This window comes from Salmo salar, chromosome ssa27 (genome assembly GCF_905237065.1).
Source record: "Salmo salar chromosome ssa27, Ssal_v3.1, whole genome shotgun sequence".
In the NCBI taxonomy this organism is placed as follows: domain Eukaryota; kingdom Metazoa; phylum Chordata; class Actinopteri; order Salmoniformes; family Salmonidae; genus Salmo; species Salmo salar.
This window is the reverse complement of record NC_059468.1, coordinates 23,471,309-23,490,356: the sequence shown is the minus strand read 5'-3', so window position 1 is coordinate 23,490,356 and position 19,048 is coordinate 23,471,309. Positions and strand designations below refer to the sequence as shown.

At 48.6% G+C, this 19,048-nt stretch overlaps 2 protein-coding genes across 2 annotated transcripts in view; both read left to right on the top strand.

Moving 5' to 3' along the window:
* ahdc1 (AT hook, DNA binding motif, containing 1) overlaps positions 1-2,794 on the top strand; it is a 33,281-nt gene extending 30,487 nt beyond the window's left edge. The window contains exons 3-5 of the mRNA XM_045709218.1: positions 194-1,760; positions 1,902-2,700; positions 2,757-2,794. Of these exons, the coding sequence (XP_045565174.1) occupies positions 687-1,760; positions 1,902-2,700; positions 2,757-2,794 (1,911 nt within the window). The 5' untranslated portion in view covers positions 194-686. The remainder of the gene's footprint in view (positions 1-193; positions 1,761-1,901; positions 2,701-2,756) is intronic.
* Positions 2,775-19,048, top strand: part of LOC123724005 (AT-hook DNA-binding motif-containing protein 1) — a 64,207-nt gene continuing 47,933 nt past the window's right edge. Inside the window, exons 1-2 of the mRNA XM_045709450.1 lie at positions 2,775-3,631; positions 3,892-5,851. Coding sequence (XP_045565406.1) covers positions 2,829-3,631; positions 3,892-5,845 — 2,757 coding nt within the window. The 5' untranslated portion in view covers positions 2,775-2,828 and the 3' untranslated portion in view covers positions 5,846-5,851. The remainder of the gene's footprint in view (positions 3,632-3,891; positions 5,852-19,048) is intronic.

Below are 19,048 nucleotides of genomic sequence, written 5' to 3'. Positions count from 1 at the left end.
GTCACGCTGTAACGCTAAACTTCTGCGATACGGATTAATTAGAGCCCGAAATCTGTTTACAAAACAATCCCAATCCTATATGAATGAGAATGATTGGCACCTAATCCCAATTTCTCCCTTTATCATTACGTTAATTCTCTGTTAGAATTTACTGTTCGGAGTGTGTTGATCTTATGTATCTCTCGCTCCTCAGGTCCCCAACCCTTCAGGATATAGGCCTGTGACTTCAGAGGAACACACATAAACACAGAGAAAGGGAGAGAGCTCCCTAACCTCTCCGAAGAGGATCACTGGGGCCCAACACTGACACTCTCACTTTGACATCATCATCGCTGTCGCCCTGGGTGGATGAGCCGCCTGTCTGGACGCCTTCGGTCGGGGGGGAGGGGGGAGGGTGGGGTGCGACGGCAGGGCCGTAGTAAAGGAGCAGGGGTGTGAGGGGCCGCAGGTGGCGTTTGGGGGGGGAAAGGGCTGTAGGGGTACAGGAGGAGGTCACAGTGGAACCCAGCGCTGAGGCTGGAGCTCAGGAGACCCTTGAACTTTTACCCTCCCCCTCACCCCCCTCCCTGTCTAACGGTCTTCACCTGCACAGGAGGCCTGTCCTTGGAACACGCAGACGGAGGCAGACAGAGACACACACACGCAACGACGCTCCAACACACACACCTAGACAGACCGTCATAGGCATGCAGACACACAAGGACATCCAAATGCAGACACCCGCAGAGACATGCATAGACGCTCACACACACACAAGTGCTCACAGACAAATGGATGCTCACACACACTTGGACTCTGCCGGTCCAGAGCAGCCCAGAACTGATTCATCACCAGAGACACACACCAGATCACCTCAGCGACAGGTCCTCCTGCCTCTCAATCATTCAGCCTGCACCAATCAGCAAGCTGCTTTCTCTCCCTGCAGCCCCGCTCCTCCACACTCTGCAAACAGAGATATGCCCCCAGCCATTAGCCCTGCCCCTAATATTAGTTCAACACCTCTAGATCTCTCTAAACCCTCAAGAGCTATTGGTCCAAATCCTCCAGGCCTTTCTCCTATTGGTCCAGCCTGTACAGACCTTTCTACTATTGGTCCAGCCCCTGTAGACCCCTCCCCTGTACCTGTCGAAGGTGAGAGAAAGTATGCACTTCGTAGCTCCGGTCGACCTCGCTTCCCCTGCCAGCTACGCAAGTCTTCCCGCATCCGCAGATGCACTGAGGATGGAGAGAGGAGGGGAGGGAGGGAGAGTGAGAGGGAGGGGGAGGAGATGGAAGAGGAAGAGGAGAAAGAGAGGGTGAGTGTACATGTGAAGGTAGAGCGCCCCACAGTGGAGGAGTGTCTACCTGCAGCCTCCAAGCCTGCAGCCTCCAAGCCTATAGCCTCCAAGCCTGCAGACTCCAAGCCTGCAGCCTCCAAGCCTGCAGCCTCACCTGTACCAGTACCTGTAGCACCACTCCCCTCAACACACCCCTCATCACACCCCTCCTCTCACTCCGCCCCCCGGCCATCACCCAAATCCCAATATAGAACTTCAACCAAACCCCAACCCAAATCTTCAACCAATGCCAAACCAAAATCCCAACCCAGACCATCGATGAAAGCCTCGCCCAAACCTTTGCCCAGATCAGCAACCAATCCCAGACCAGCAACCAATACCTTGCCTCGTCCATTGACCAATACCGTGCCCCGGCCGGCAGTGAAGAAGGAGGAGCCTGGTGAACTAGATCCCCCCACCAAACGAAAACGCCGGTTTGTTGGTGTAAGTTCAAGTTCTATGATATTATTAATCACATAGCAGTCAAAAGAAACCAAAACCCATCTTGTCATGTTGATTTGACATCACTTGACAACTAGATTTCACCCGGGAAATAATATTTGTTTGTTTGTGTTTGTTCCCCAGGTGAGGCGTATCGTGGTGAAGGTAGCTCGTATCCCAGTCAACCTCAGCCGACGCCAGAAGAGCTACAAGATTTCCTCCATGGAGACAGTTGAGAAGGGCGGGGCAGGTGGCGATGGTGGGTTGGAGGGAGCCGAGGGGGGGACAATGGTAGTCCGAGAGCCAACTGCGCTCCTCCGTATGAAGAACAACGGGAAGAGTGTGATGGTCATGTTCCCGCCTGGAGAACTTCCGGTGATCCTGAAACGTCGCCGTGGCCGACCTCCCAAACAGGTTGTACCTGGAACGCCGGATAAAACCACCGGTGGGAATGGCGAGTCCAAGAAACCTCGTCGGCGCCGGCGGGCCAAGCTCCCGTCTCCGCAACCGTCGTACGTGAACGACACCAATGACGTGAAGACGGAGTACGGAGACGTTCTGTCTAAACTGGCATTCCTCAACCGCCAACCGCCAGCCACTGGCCGCTGCTCCCCACCACGCTGCTGGACACCCAGCGAACCGGACAGCTTTCACACGCCGTCCGACAACCCTGGGATCTCCGCCCTGCTCCACCGACTCACAGGGTTCAGACGCAGGGGAGGTAGGGGGGGAGGTGTTGGAGGCAGGGGAGGAGGAGCAGGGGGAGGAGCAGGAGGAGCCGGGGGAGAGGGCTTCAAGAGCTCCTTCAGTGACTTTTTTGAGACGATCGGGAAGAAAAGGAAAGTGACCCCTGCTCTGTCAGAACCAGGGTTACTCAAGAAACGAGGGAAGGGTGGGGGAGGCAGGGGAGGAGGGGCTGCAGGGGGGGAGATGGGGGTTGGGGGTGAGGGGGGGAAGCCGGTTAAGAAACGACGCTCGCGCAAGAATGGGGTTCTAAAGGGGGAGGCAGGGGGGCAGCTGGAACAAGACTGGTTTAATGGGGGAGGTGTCTGGGGGGAGGAGGGGGGAGGCATGAGGGAGAGAGGGCCAGGAGGGTACCAGGTCTGTGGCTCCCCGAGGGGGGGCTTCCCGTCCTGTGAGGGGGGGAGAGGGAGTGCGTATGGCAGCCCTGGCGGCAGCAGAGGCGGTGGAGGTGGAGAGGAGACGCAGGGTTTGTTCGCCGGATATTTCCGCTCCTTGCTGGACTCTGAAAACTCCTCAGACCTCCTGGACATCTCCTCCCCTCGCCCTGACCCCAGGAAACCTCCTCCCACCCTGGACTACGACTCTTCCAGCCCTGCCCGCGGCCCAGGCCCTCGCTGGTCCCCAGCCTTCCCCAAACGCAGCCCCAAAGGAGAGCCAAGGGAGAACCCAACCCAACATCATCCCTCTTCCTCCTCCTCTTCCAGACCTCCTTACCGTTATAACCTGTCCCAGAACTCCCCCACCTCCTCCTCGTTCCCCAAGTCCACCGCTCCCTCCCTCCCTCCATCCCGCTCCCCCAGCTCCCCCCATCCCTCCTCCTACGGTCACTACCCGCCTGGCTATTCCTCCTCCTCTCCTGCAGGGGGCAGCGCAGCGCCACAAAGACCCACAGACTGCAGCTTCGCAGCCTATGGGGCAGCCGGGCTGAGTAAGGCCTCCACGGCCACCCCCATGGGCCAGGGTCAGATGGGATATTCCAGTTTTTCCAAGCGGGGCTATGGGGGCTATCTTGGGCAGGTTGGACCATCTTCTCCAGGAAGAGGGGGGTATATGGCCAAGAACAGCCCCTTCCCCTCCTCATCTTCCCCAGAGGGATACAGACACTACCCCTCCAACCAGTGTAACTACAGGTAAGTAGCTTCAGGTAGGTCTAAATTACCTGGAACCACAACATTTGGATTAGAAAACTCTACTACAATCCTACTCTAACCTCTTATAAGTGTGTACAGTGTTTGAGATACATTACGCTACATTGCAGTTGGACTGCTCAGAACCCTGATCTACAAAATCACCTTGGGTCCCAAATAAGTACTTATGTTATCAAGGTTAGAGTTTCTGTGGTTTGCCTTGCTGAAACTGATCCTCTGCTGTGTGTGTGTGTGTGTTGCAGGCCGGGCTATGGTGGCTACCCAGGAGGCTACAGTGACCCAGGCCCCAGCGAGCCCAAAGACATCCTGGACATCTCCAACTACACCCCCCAGAAGGCCAAGCGACAACCCTTCCTCGAGAGTCAATCAGAGTCCTCCTCTGACTCCTCCCACCTAGGGGTCACCGGGTCAGGAGGTGGGGTCAGTGGCGGAGGCTCGGGGTCAGGCTCCGGAGGTGGAGCTTACAGGCAGGGGGGAGGGAGGGAGTCTCTTCCTATTGGTGGAGAGGGAGGTCAAGGCCAGTCCAGCCTATCAAGTCTGGAGAAGCTGATGATGGACTGGCATGAGAGCGCCTCAGGCCCCTCCTACAACTGGAGCCAGAACGTTCTCTTCCAGGGGCAGGGGAAGCCCAGCCGGGGGCGCAGGAAACGGAATGCTGCCGAACCCCAAACGGAGAAGGAGGGGGGTGGCGGACCAGGAGCAGGACCAGGGACCACCCCAGACTCTCCCACCAGCCCCTCAGGCCAGACCCAGCCCTCCACCCCAACCCAGGGTTCTGGTGGAAAACGCAGTGGAATGGGGGGACGGCAGGCCAGGGGGGTAAGAGGAGGCAGAGGAGGGGGGCTGTCCCCGTCCCCTGGTGAGCGCCCCCCAGGGGGGAAGAAGGGTAAGGCTGCTGGGGGTGGGGTTGGAGGTGGAGGGAGTGCTGCTCAGGGGGGGTTGTTCCAGGAAGGCCTTGACTACTACAGTGGAGACAGCAGCAGCCTCTCCCCCCTCCCTAACCCCACCTCACATCTCGGCTACCCCACCGAGCCCTGTGAGTACCCCTCCCCGTGCCCTTACTCCGCCCACCCCTCCACCCCGTCCTCAGAGGAGCACTACCCAGCCCTCTTCCCAGGTGAGGCCTCCTCCTCCTCTCTCTCCCCTGGAATGACTTCCACATCCTCCTCCTATCCTCCCAAACTATCCCCCGCTCCCCAGCCCTACCACCCCCCTCTCACCCCTGCTCCCCCCCCCGCCTCCTTCGATCCCTCCTGCTCACCATCGCCACGGTTACTGCCACACTGTGGAACAGCGCAGAGCCCCCCCCATCGTAACCTGGCAACCGTTTCCAAGGACCACTTCCCCTCCCAGTATGATTCTCCCAGCTACTGTAGCTCCCCCTATTGGTACGGAGGGGCATCGCTCAGCAGCAGCCCCCACGCTAACACACACACCCCGACACACACACATGCTAATGCACACAACAACACACATGTACACGCTAATGTTAACCCTCACACTAGCCCTAACAACAACCCTAACACTCACACTACCGCACACACCAACACACACACACACCCTAACAGCAACCCTCATGCAAACATGAGTCCACACACACCTAAGACAAGCTTGAGCCCACACACACACCCTAACCCCAACACCAACCCGCACACACACACCAACCCCCACATCAATACACACCCGCACATCAACACACACCTTCATTCAAACCAGAACCAACATCCTCATCCACACTCCCAACCTAACCTCTCCCCACACACTCACCCCCACCCTAACCTCTCCCCACACACTCACCCCCACCCTAACCTCTCCCCACACACTCACCCCCACCCTAACCTCTCCCCACACACTCACCCCCACCCTAACCTCTCACCTCACTCCCACACTCACCCCCTGCTTTATGAGGAGCGCCCTCCTCACAGCGCCATGCCCACGCAACCTCACAAACGGGACCTGCCTCCCCACCTCAACTCAGGGCTGCGACCAGCCCCCCTGCAGCTCTCCCCGTACACCTCCCCCACCCACAAGCCTCCCCTGGCGTCCTCGCCGCATTCTGAGGACCTGGGTTACCCTCCGTACCCCGGGATGCACCCACGCTACCACCCACAGCCCCCGCCTCGAGGAGGAGGAGGGGTGCTCTGTCAGCTACTAGACCCCCCCAGCGATGACAGCTTCAGTGTCACCAGCTTGTAGCTGCAGGTAATACACAAGAGGACCTACTCTCTCTCTCTCTCTACTAAAGGGTTAGACACAAGAGGACCTACTCTCTCTCTACTAAAGGGTTAGACACAACAGGACCTACTCTCTCTCTACTAAAGGGTTAGACACAAGAGGACTTACTCTCTCTCTACTAAAGGTTTAGACACAACAGGACCTACTCTCTCTCTACTAAAAGGTTAGACACAGGAGGACTTACTCTCTCTCTCTACTAAAGGGTTAGACACAAGAGGACCTACTCTCTCTCTCTACTAAAGGGTTAGACAGACGAGGACCTACTCTCTCTCTCTCTCTACTAAAGGGTTAGACTCAAGAGGGTCTACTCTCTCTCTACTAAAGGGTTAGACACAAGAGGACCTACTCTCTCTCTCTACTAAAGGGTTAGACACAAGAGGACCTACTCTCTCTCTCTCTACTAAAGGGTTAGACACAAGAGGACCTACTCTCTCTCTACTAAAGGGTTAGACACAAGAGGACCTACTCTCTCTCTACTAAAGAGTTAGACACAAGAGGACCTATTCTCTCTCGACTAAAGGGTTAGACACAAGAGGACCTACTCTCTCTCTCTCTCTACTAAAGAGTAAGACACAAGAGGACCTACTCTCTCTCTCTCTCCTTACTAAAGGATTAGACACAAGGACCTACTCTCTCTACTAAAGGGATAGACACAAGAGGACCTACTCTCTCTCTACTAAAGGGTTAGACAGAAGAGGACCTACTCTCTCTCTACTAAAGGGTTAGACACAAGAGGACTTACTCTCTCTTTCTCTACTAAAGAGTAAGACACAAGAGGACCTACTCTCTCTCTCTCTCCTTACTAAAGGATTAGACACAAGGACCTACTCTCTCTACTAAAGGGATAGACACAAGAGGACCTACTCTCTCTCTCTCTACTAAAGGGTTAGACACAAGAGGACCTACTCTCTATACTAAAGGGTTAGACACAAGAGGACCTACTCTCTCTCTACTAAAGGGATAGACACAAGAGGACCTACTCTCTCTCTACTAAAGGGTGAGACACAAGAGGACCTACTCTCTCTCTACTAAAGGGTTAGACACAAGAGGACCTACTCTCTCTCTACTAAAGATTGAGACACAAGAGGACCTACTCTCTCTCTACTAAAGGGATAGACACAAGAGGACCTACTCTCTCTCTCTGCTAAAGGGTTAGACACAAGAGGACCTACTCTCTCTCTACTAAAGGGTTAGACACAAGAGGACCTCCTCTCTCTCTCTACTAAAGGGTGAGACACAAGAGGACCTACTCTCTCTCTACTAAAGGGTTAGACACAAGAGGACCTACTCTCTCTCTACTAAAGATTGAGACACAAGAGGACCTACTCTCTCTCTCTACTAAAGGGTGAGACACAAGAGGACCTACTCTCTCTCTACTAAAGGGTTAGACACAAGAGGACCTACTCTCTCTCTACTAAAGATTGAGACACAAGAGGACCTACTCTCTCTCTACTAAAGGGATAGACACAAGAGGACCTCCTCTCTCTCTCTGCACTAAAGGTTTAGACACAAGAGGACTTACTCTCTCTCTACTAAAGGGTTAGATACAAGAGGACCTACTCTCTCTCTCTACTAAAGGGTTAGACAGAAGAGGATCTACTCTCTCTCTGCTAAAGGGTTAGACACACGAGGACCTACTCTCTCTACTAAGGGTTAGACTCAAGAGAGTCTACTCTCTCTCTACTAAAGGGTTACACTTAAGAGGACCTACTCTCTCTCTCTCTACTAAAGGTTTAGACACAAGAGGACCTACTCTCTCTCTACTAAAGGGTTAGAGAGACGAGGACCTACTCTCTCTCTCTCTCTACTAAAGGTTTAGACACAAGAGGACCTACTCTCTCTCTCTACTAAAGGGTTAGACAGACGAGGACCTACTCTCTCTCTACTAAAGGGTTAGACACAAGAGGACTTACTCTCTCTTTCTCTACTAAAGAGTAAGACACAAGAGGACCTACTCTCTCTCTCCACTAAAGGGTTAGACACAAGAGGACTTACTCTCTCTCTCTCTACTAAAGGTTTAGACACAAGAGGACCTACTCTCTCTCTCTACTAAAGGGTTAGACAGACGAGGACCTACTGTCTCTCTACTAAAGGGTTAGACACAAGAGGACTTACTCTCTCTTTCTCTACTAAAGAGTAAGACACAAGAGGACCTACTCTCTCTCTCCACTAAAGGGTTAGACACAAGAGGACCTACTCTCTCTACTAAAGGGTTAGACACAAGAGCACCTACTCACTCTCTCTCTACTAAAGGGTTAGACACAAGAGGACCTACTCTCTCTCTCCACTAAAGGGTTAGACACAAGAGGACCTACTCTCTCTACTAAAGGGTTAGACAGAAGAGGATCTACTCTCTCTCTTCTAAAGGGTTAGACACAAGAGGACCTACTCTCTCTCTACTAAAGGGTTAGACACAAGAGGACCTACTCTCTCTCTACTAAAGGGTTAGACACAAGAGGACCTACTCTCTCTCTCTACTAAAGGTTTAGACACAAGAGGACCTACTCTCTCTCTACTAAAGGGTTAGACACAAGAGGACCTACACTCTCTCTCTACTAAAGGGTTAGACACAAGAGGACCTACTCTCTCTCTACTAAAGGTTTAGACACAAAAGGACCTACTCTCTGTCTCTACTAAAGGGTTTGACACAAGAGCACCTACTCTCTGTCTCTACTAAAGGGTTAGACACAAGAGCACCTACTCACTCTCTCTCTACTAAAGGGTTAGACACAAGAGGACCTACTCTCTCTCTTCTAAAGGGTTAGACACAAGAGGACCTACTCTCTGTCTCTACTAAAGGGTTAGACACAAGAGCACCTACTCACTCTCTCTCTACTAAAGGGTTAGACACAAGAGGACCTACTCTCTCTCTTCTAAAGGGTTAGACACAAGAGGACCTACTCTCTCTCTACTAAAGGGTTAGACACAAGAGGACCTACTCTCTCTCTCTCTACTAAAGGGTTAGACACAAGAGGATCTACTCTCTCTCTCTACTAAAGGGTTAGACACAAGAGGACCTACTCTCTCTCTCTACTAAAGGGTTAGACACAAGAGGACCTACTCTCTCTCTACTAAAGGGTTAGACACAAGAGGACCTACTCTCTCTCTACTAAAGGGTTAGACACAAGAGGACCTACTCTCTCTACTAAAGGGTTAGACACAAGAGGACCTACTCTCTCTCTTCTAAAGGGTTAGACACAAGAGGACCTACTCTCTCTCTCTTCTAAAGGGTTAGACACAAGAGGACCTACTCTCTCTACTAAAGGGTTAGACACAAGAGGACCTACTCTCTCTACTAAAGGGTTAGACACAAGAGCACCTACTCACTCTCTCTCTACTAAAGGGTTAGACACAAGAGGACCTACTCTCTCTCTCTCTACTAAAGGGTTAGACACAAGAGGACCTACTCTCTCTCTCTCTCTACTAAAGGGTTAGACACAAGAGCACCTACTCACTCTCTCTCTACTAAAGGGTTAGACACAAGAGGACCTACTCTCTCTCTCTACTAAAGGGTTAGACACAAGAGGACCTACTCTCTCTCTCTACTAAAGGGTTAGACACAAGAGGACCTACTCTCTCTCTACTAAAGGATTAGACACAAGAGGACCTACTCTCTCTCTCTACTAAAGGGTTAGACACAAGAGGACCTACTCTCTCTCTACTAAAGGGTTAGACACAAGAGGACCTACTCTCTCTCTCTCTCTCTACTAAAGGTTTAGACACAAGAGGACCTACTCTCTCTCTCTCTCTCTACTAAAGGGTTAGACACGAGGACCTACTCTCTCTTTCTCTACTAAAGAGTAAGACACAAGAGGACTTACTCTCTCTCTCTCTTTACTAAAGGATTAGACACAAGAGGACCTACTCTCTCTCTCTCTCTTTACTAAAGGATTAGACACAAGGACCTACTCTCTCTCTCCACTAAAGGGTTAGACACAAGAGGAACTACTCTCTCTCGACTAAAGGGTTAGACACAAGAGGACCTACTCTCTCTCTCTCTCTACTAAAGGGTTAGACACAAGAGGACCTACTCTCTCTCTACTAAAGGGTTAGACACAAGAGGACCTACTCTCTCTCTACTAAAGGGTTAGACACAAGAGGACCTACTCTCTCTCTCTACTAAAGGGTTAGACACAAGAGGACTTACTCTCTCTTTCTCTACTAAAGGGTTAGACACAAGGACCTACTCTCTCTCTACTAAAGGGATAGACACAAGAGGACCTACTCTCTCTCTACTAAAGGGTTAGACACAAGAGGACCTACTCTCTCTCTACTAAAGGGTTAGACACAAGAGGACCTACTCTCTCTCTCTCTCTACTAAAGGGTTACACTTAAGAGGACCTACTCTCTCTCTCTCTACTAAAGGTTTAGACACAAGAGGACCTACTCTCTCTCTACTAAAGGGTTAGACACAAGAGGACCTACTCTCTCTCTACTAAAGGGTTAGACAGACGAGGACCTACTCTCGCTCTCTCTCTCTACTAAAGGTTTAGACACAAGAGGACCTACTCTCTCTCTCTACTAAAGGGTTAGACACAAGAGGACTTACTCTCTCTTTCTCTACTAAAGAGTAAGACACAAGAGGACCTACTCTCTCTCTACTAAAGGGTTAGACACAAGAGGGACTACTCTCTCTCTCTCTACTAAAGGTTTAGACACAAGAGGACCTACTCTCTCTCTACTAAAGGGTTAGACACAAGAGGACCTACTCTCTCTCTACTAAAGGGTTAGACACAAGAGGACCTACTCTCTCTCTCCCTCTCTACTAAACGTTTAGACACAAGAGGACCTACTCTCTCTCTACTAAAGGTTTAGACACAAGAGGACCTACTCTCTCTCTCTCTCTCTACTAAAGGTTTAGACACAAGAGGACCTACTCTCTCTCTCTACTAAAGGGTTAGACACAAGAGGACCTACTCTCTCTCTCTATTAAAGAGTAAGACACAAGAGGACCTACTCTCTCTCTCTCTCTCTCCTTACTAAAGGATTAGATACAAGAGGACCTACTCTCTCTCTCTACTAAAGGGTTAGACACAAGAGGACCTACTCTCTCTCTACTAAAGGGTTAGACACAAGAGGACCTACTCTCTCTCTCTATTAAAGAGTAAGACACAAGAGGACCTACTCTCTCTCTCTCTCCTTACTAAAGGATTAGATACAAGAGGACCTACTCTCTCTCTCTACTAAAGGGTTAGACACAAGAGGACTTACTCTCTCTCTACTAAAGGGTTAGACTTAAGAGGACCTACTCTCTCTCTCTCTACTAAAGGGTTAGACACAAGAGGACCTACTCTCTCTCTACTAAAGGGTTAGACACAAGAGGACCTACTCTCTCTCTACTAAAGGGTTAGACACAAGAGGACCTACTCTCTCTCTACTAAAGGGTTAGACACAAGAGGACCTACTCTCTCTCTACTAAAGGGTTAGACACAAGAGGACCTTCTCTCTCTCTCTTTACTAAATGGTTAGACACAAGAGGACCTACTCTCTCTCTCTATTAAAGGTTTAGACACAAGAGGACCTACTCTCTCTCTCTACTAAAGGGTGAGACACAAGAGGACCTACTCTCTCTCTACTAAAGGGTGAGACACAAGAGGACCTACTCTCTCTCTTCTAAAGGGTTAGACACAAGAGGACCTACTCTCTCTCTACTAAAGGGTTAGACACAAGAGGACCTACTCTCTCTACTAAAGGGTTAGACACAAGAGGACCTACTCTCTCTCTTCTAAAGGGTTAGACACAAGAGGACCTACTCTCTCTCTACTAAAGGGTGAGACACAAGAGGACCTACTCTCTCTCTCTACTAAAGGGTTAGACACAAGAGGACCTACTCTCTCTCTTCTAAAGGGTTAGACACAAGAGGACCTACTCTCTCTCTCTACTAAAGGGTTAGACACAAGAGGACCTACTCTCTCTCTACTAAAGGGTTAGACACAAGAGGACCTACTCTCTCTACTAAAGGGTTAGACACAAGAGGACCTACTCTCTCTCTACTAAAGGGTTAGACACAAGAGGACCTACTCTCTCTACTAAAGGGTGAGACACAAGAGGACCTACTCTCTCTCTCTACTAAAGGGTTAGACACAAGAGGACCTACTCTTTCTCTACTAAAGGGTTAGACACAAGAGGACCTACTCTCTCTCTACTAAAGGGTTAGACACAAGAGGACCTACTCTCTCTCTCTACTAACGGGTTAGACACAAGAGGACCTACTCTCTCTCTGCTAAAGGGTTAGACACAACAGGACCTACTCTCTCTCTACTAAAGGGTGAGACACAAGAGGACCTACTCTCTCTCTACTAAAGGGTTAGACACAACAGGACCTACTCTCTCTCTACTAAAGGGTTAGACACAAGAGGACCTACTCTCTCTCTACTAAAGGGTTAGACACAAGAGGACCTACTCTCTCTCTACTAAAGGTTTAGATACAAGAGGACCTACTCTCTCTCTACTAAAGGGTTAGACACAAGAGGATCTACTCTCTCTCTACTAAAGGGTTAGACACAAGAGGACCTACTCTCTCTACTAAAGGGTTAGACACAAGAGAACCTACTCTCTCTACTAAAGGGTTAGACACAAGAGGACCTACTCTCTCTCTACTAAAGGGTTAGATACAAGAGGACCTACTCTCTCTCTACTAAAGGGTTAGACACAAGAGGACCTACTCTCTCTACTAAAGGGTTAGACACAAGAGGACCTACTCTCTCTACTAAAGGGTTAGACACAAGAGGACCTACTCTCTCTCTCTACTAAAGGGTTAGACACAAGAGGACCTACTCTCTCTCTACTAAAGGGTTAGAAACAAGAGGACCTACTCTCTCTCTCTACTAAAGGGTTAGACACAAGAGGACCTACTCTCTCTCTACTAAAGGGTTAGACACAACAGGACCTACTCTCTCTCTCTCTCTCTACTAAAGGGTTAGACACAAGAGGACCTACTCTCTCTCTACTAAAGGGTTAGAAACAAGAGGACCTACTCACTCTCTCTCTCTCTACTAAAGGGTTAGACACAAGAGGACCTACTCTCTCTCTCTCTCTCTACTAAAGGGTTAGACACAAGAGGACCTACTCTCTCTCTACTAAAGGGTTAGACACAAGAGGACCTACTCTCTCTCTACTAAAGGGTGAGACACAAGAGGACCTACTCTCTCTCTACTAAAGGGTTAGAAACAAGAGGACCTACTCTCTCTCTACTAAAGGGTTAGATACAAGAGGACCTACTCTCTCTCTACTAAAGGGTTAGACACAAGAGGACCTACTCTCTCTCTACTAAAGGGTTAGACACAAGAGGACCTACTCTCTCTACTAAAGGGTTAGACACAAGAGGACCTACTCTCTCTACTAAAGGGTTAGACACAAGAGGACCTACTCTCTCTCTCTACTAAAGGGTTAGACACAAGAGGACCTACTCTCTCTCTACTAAAGGGTTAGAAACAAGAGGACCTACTCTCTCTCTCTACTAAAGGGTTAGACACAAGAGGACCTACTCTCTCTCTCTACTAAAGGGTTAGACACAAGAGGACCTACTCTCTCTCTCTCTACTAAAGGCTAAGACACAAGAGGACCTACTCTCTCTCTCTCTCTCTACTAAAGGGTTAGACACAAGAGGACCTACTCTCTCTCTACTAAAGGGTTAGAAACAAGAGGACCTACTCACTCTCTCTCTCTCTACTAAAGGGTTAGACACAAGAGGACCTACTCTCTCTCTACTAAAGGGTTAGACACAAGAGGACCTACTCTCTCGCTACTAAAGGGTTAGACACAAGAGGACCTACTCTCTCTCTACTAAAGGGTTAGACACAAGAGGACCTACTCTCTCTCTCTCTACTAAAGGGTTAGACACAAGAGGACCTACTCTCTCTCTACTAAAGGGTTAGACACAAGAGGACCTACTCTCTCTCTACTAAAGGGTTAGAAACAAGAGGACCTACTCTCTCTCTACTAAAGGGTTAGACACAAGAGGACCTACACTCTCTCTACTAAAGGGTTAGACACAAGAGGACCTACTCTCTCTCTACTAAAGGGTTAGAAACAAGAGGACCTACTCTCTCTCTACTAAAGGGTTAGACACAAGAGGACCTACTCTCTCTACTAAAGGGTTAGACACAAGAGGACCTACTCTCTCTCTACTAAAGGGTTAGACACAAGAGGACCTACTCTCTCTCTCTACTAAAGGGTTAGACACAAGAGGACCTACTCTCTCTTTCTCTACTAAAGAGTAAGACACAAGAGGACCTACTCTCTCTCTCTCTCTTTACTAAAGGATTAGACACAAGGACCTACTCTCTCTCTCCACTAAAGGGTTAGACACAAGAGGACCTACTCTCTCTCTCTCTACTAAAGGGTTAGACACAAGAGGACCTACTCTCTCTCTACTAAAGGGTTAGACACAAGAGGACCTACTCTCTCTCTCTCTACTAAAGGGTTAGACACAAGAGGACCTACTCTCTCTCTACTAAAGGGTTAGACACAAGAGGACCTACTCTCTCTCTACTAAAGGGTTAGACACAAGAGGACCTACTCTCTCTACTAAAGGGATAGACACAAGAGGACCTACTCTCTCTCTCTCTACTAAAGGGTTAGACACAAGAGGACCTACTCTCTCTCTCTACTAAAGGGTTAGACACAAGAGGACCTACTCTCTCTCGACTAAAGGGTTAGAAACAAGAGGACCTACTCTCTCTCTCTACTAAAGGGTTAGACACAAGAGGACTTACTCTCTCTTTCTCTACTAAAGAGTAAGACACAAGAGGACCTACTCTCTCTCTCTACTAAAGGGTTAGACACAAGAGGACCTACTCTCTCTTTCTCTACTAAAGAGTAAGACACAAGAGGACCTACTCTCTCTCTCTCCTTACTAAAGGATTAGACACAAGGACCTACTCTCTCTACTAAAGGGATAGACACAAGAGGACCTACTCTCTCTCTACTAAAGGGTTAGACACAAGAGGACCTACTCTCTCTCTACTAAAGGGTTAGACACAAGAGGACCTACTCTCTCTTTCTCTACTAAAGAGTAAGACACAAGAGGACCTACTCTCTCTCTCTCTCCTTACTAAAGGATTAGACACAAGGACCTACTCTCTCTACTAAAGGGTTAGACACAAGAGGACCTACTCTCTCTCTACTAAAGGTTTAGACACAAGAGGACCTACTCTCTCTCTACTAAAGGGTTAGACACAAGAGGACCTACTCTCTCTCTACTAAAGGGTTAGACAGACGAGGACCTACTCTCGCTCTCTCTCTCTACTAAAGGTTTAGACACAAGAGGACCTACTCTCTCTCTCTACTAAAGGGTTAGACACAAGAGGACTTACTCTCTCTTTCTCTACTAAAGAGTAAGACACAAGAGGACCTACTCTCTCTCTACTAAAGGGTTAGACACAAGAGGGACTACTCTCTCTCTCTCTACTAAAGGTTTAGACACAAGAGGACCTACTCTCTCTCTACTAAAGGGTTAGACACAAGAGGACCTACTCTCTCTCTACTAAAGGGTTAGACACAAGAGGACCTACTCTCTCTCTCCCTCTCTACTAAACGTTTAGACACAAGAGGACCTACTCTCTCTCTACTAAAGGTTTAGACACAAGAGGACCTACTCTCTCTCTCTCTCTCTACTAAAGGTTTAGACACAAGAGGACCTACTCTCTCTCTCTACTAAAGGGTTAGACACAAGAGGACCTACTCTCTCTCTCTATTAAAGAGTAAGACACAAGAGGACCTACTCTCTCTCTCTCTCCTTACTAAAGGATTAGATACAAGAGGACCTACTCTCTCTCTCTACTAAAGGGTTAGACACAAGAGGACCTACTCTCTCTCTACTAAAGGGTTAGACACAAGAGGACCTACTCTCTCTCTCTATTAAAGAGTAAGACACAAGAGGACCTACTCTCTCTCTCTCTCCTTACTAAAGGATTAGATACAAGAGGACCTACTCTCTCTCTCTACTAAAGGGTTAGACACAAGAGGACTTACTCTCTCTCTACTAAAGGGTTAGACTTAAGAGGACCTACTCTCTCTCTCTCTACTAAAGGGTTAGACACAAGAGGACCTACTCTCTCTCTACTAAAGGGTTAGACACAAGAGGACCTACTCTCTCTCTACTAAAGGGTTAGACACAAGAGGACCTACTCTCTCTCTACTAAAGGGTTAGACACAAGAGGACCTACTCTCTCTCTACTAAAGGGTTAGACACAAGAGGACCTACTCTCTCTCTACTAAAGGGTTAGACACAAGAGGACCTACTCTCTCTCTCTTTACTAAATGGTTAGACACAAGAGGACCTTCTCTCTCTCTCTTTACTAAATGGTTAGACACAAGAGGACGTACTCTCTCTCTCTATTAAAGGTTTAGACACAAGAGGACCTACTCTCTCTCTCTACTAAAGGGTGAGACACAAGAGGACCTACTCTCTCTCTACTAAAGGGTGAGACACAAGAGGACCTACTCTCTCTCTTCTAAAGGGTTAGACACAAGAGGACCTACTCTCTCTCTACTAAAGGGTTAGACACAAGAGGACCTACTCTCTCTACTAAAGGGTTAGACACAAGAGGACCTACTCTCTCTCTTCTAAAGGGTTAGACACAAGAGGACCTACTCTCTCTCTACTAAAGGGTGAGACACAAGAGGACCTACTCTCTCTCTCTACTAAAGGGTTAGACACAAGAGGACCTACTCTCTCTCTTCTAAAGGGTTAGACACAAGAGGACCTACTCTCTCTCTCTACTAAAGGGTTAGACACAAGAGGACCTACTCTCTCTCTACTAAAGGGTTAGACACAAGAGGACCTACTCTCTCTACTAAAGGGTTAGACACAAGAGGACCTACTCTCTCTCTACTAAAGGGTTAGACACAAGAGGACCTACTCTCTCTACTAAAGGGTGAGACACAAGAGGACCTACTCTCTCTCTCTACTAAAGGGTTAGACACAAGAGGACCTACTCTTTCTCTACTAAAGGGTTAGACACAAGAGGACCTACTCTCTCTCTACTAAAGGGTTAGACACAAGAGGACCTACTCTCTCTCTCTACTAACGGGTTAGACACAAGAGGACCTACTCTCTCTCTGCTAAAGGGTTAGACACAACAGGACCTACTCTCTCTCTACTAAAGGGTGAGACACAAGAGGACCTACTCTCTCTCTACTAAAGGGTTAGACACAACAGGACCTACTCTCTCTCTACTAAAGGGTTAGACACAAGAGGACCTACTCTCTCTCTACTAAAGGGTTAGACACAAGAGGACCTACTCTCTCTCTACTAAAGGTTTAGATACAAGAGGACCTACTCTCTCTCTACTAAAGGGTTAGACACAAGAGGATCTACTCTCTCTCTACTAAAGGGTTAGACACAAGAGGACCTACTCTCTCTACTAAAGGGTTAGACACAAGAGAACCTACTCTCTCTACTAAAGGGTTAGACACAAGAGGACCTACTCTCTCTCTACTAAAGGGTTAGATACAAGAGGACCTACTCTCTCTCTACTAAAGGGTTAGACACAAGAGGACCTACTCTCTCTACTAAAGGGTTAGACACAAGAGGACCTACTCTCTCTACTAAAGGGTTAGACACAAGAGGACCTACTCTCTCTCTCTACTAAAGGGTTAGACACAAGAGGACCTACTCTCTCTCTACTAAAGGGTTAGAAACAAGAGGACCTACTCTCTCTCTCTACTAAAGGGTTAGACACAAGAGGACCTACTCTCTCTCTACTAAAGGGTTAGACACAACAGGACCTACTCTCTCTCTCTCTCTACTAAAGGGTTAGACACAAGAGGACCTACTCTCTCTCTACTAAAGGGTTAGAAACAAGAGGACCTACTCACTCTCTCTCTCTCTACTAAAGGGTTAGACACAAGAGGACCTACTCTCTCTCTCTCTCTCTACTAAAGGGTTAGACACAAGAGGACCTACTCTCTCTCTACTAAAGGGTTAGACACAAGAGGACCTACTCTCTCTCTACTAAAGGGTGAGACACAAGAGGACCTACTCTCTCTCTACTAAAGGGTTAGAAACAAGAGGACCTACTCTCTCTCTACTAAAGGGTTAGATACAAGAGGACCTACTCTCTCTCTACTAAAGGGTTAGACACAAGAGGACCTACTCTCTCTCTACTAAAGGGTTAGACACAAGAGGACCTACTCTCTCTACTAAAGGGTTAGACACAAGAGGACCTACTCTCTCTACTAAAGGGTTAGACACAAGAGGACCTACTCTCTCTCTCTACTAAAGGGTTAGACACAAGAGGACCTACTCTCTCTCTACTAAAGGGTTAGAAACAAGAGGACCTACTCTCTCTCTCTACTAAAGGGTTAGACACAAGAGGACCTACTCTCTCTCTCTACTAAAGGGTTAGACACAAGAGGACCTACTCTCTCTCTCTCTACTAAAGGCTAAGACACAAGAGGACCTACTCTCTCTCTCTCTCTCTACTAAAGGGTTAGACACAAGAGGACCTACTCTCTCTCTACTAAAGGGTTAGAAACAAGAGGACCTACTCACTCTCTCTCTCTCTACTAAAGGGTTAGACACAAGAGGACCTACTCTCTCTCTACTAAAGGGTTAGACACAAGAGGACCTACTCTCTCGCTACTAAAGGGTTAGACACAAGAGGACCTACTCTCTCTCTACTAAAGGGTTAGACACAAGAGGACCTACTCTCTCTCTCTCTACTAAAGGGTTAGACACAAGAGGACCTACTCTCTCTCTACTAAAGGGTTAGACACAAGAGGACCTACTCTCTCTCTACTAAAGGGTTAGAAACAAGAGGACCTACTCTCTCTCTACTAAAGGGTTAGACACAAGAGGACCTACACTCTCTCTACTAAAGGGTTAGACACAAGAGGACCTACTCTCTCTCTACTAAAGGGTTAGAAACAAGAGGACCTACTCTCTCTCTACTAAAGGGTTAGACACAAGAGGACCTACTCTCTCTACTAAAGGGTTAGACACAAGAGGACCTACTCTCTCTCTACTAAAGGGTTAGACACAAGAGGACCTACTCTCTCTCTCTACTAAAGGGTTAGACACAAGAGGACCTACTCTCTCTTTCTCTACTAAAGAGTAAGACACAAGAGGACCTACTCTCTCTCTCTCTCTTTACTAAAGGATTAGACACAAGGACCTACTCTCTCTCTCCACTAAAGGGTTAGACACAAGAGGACCTA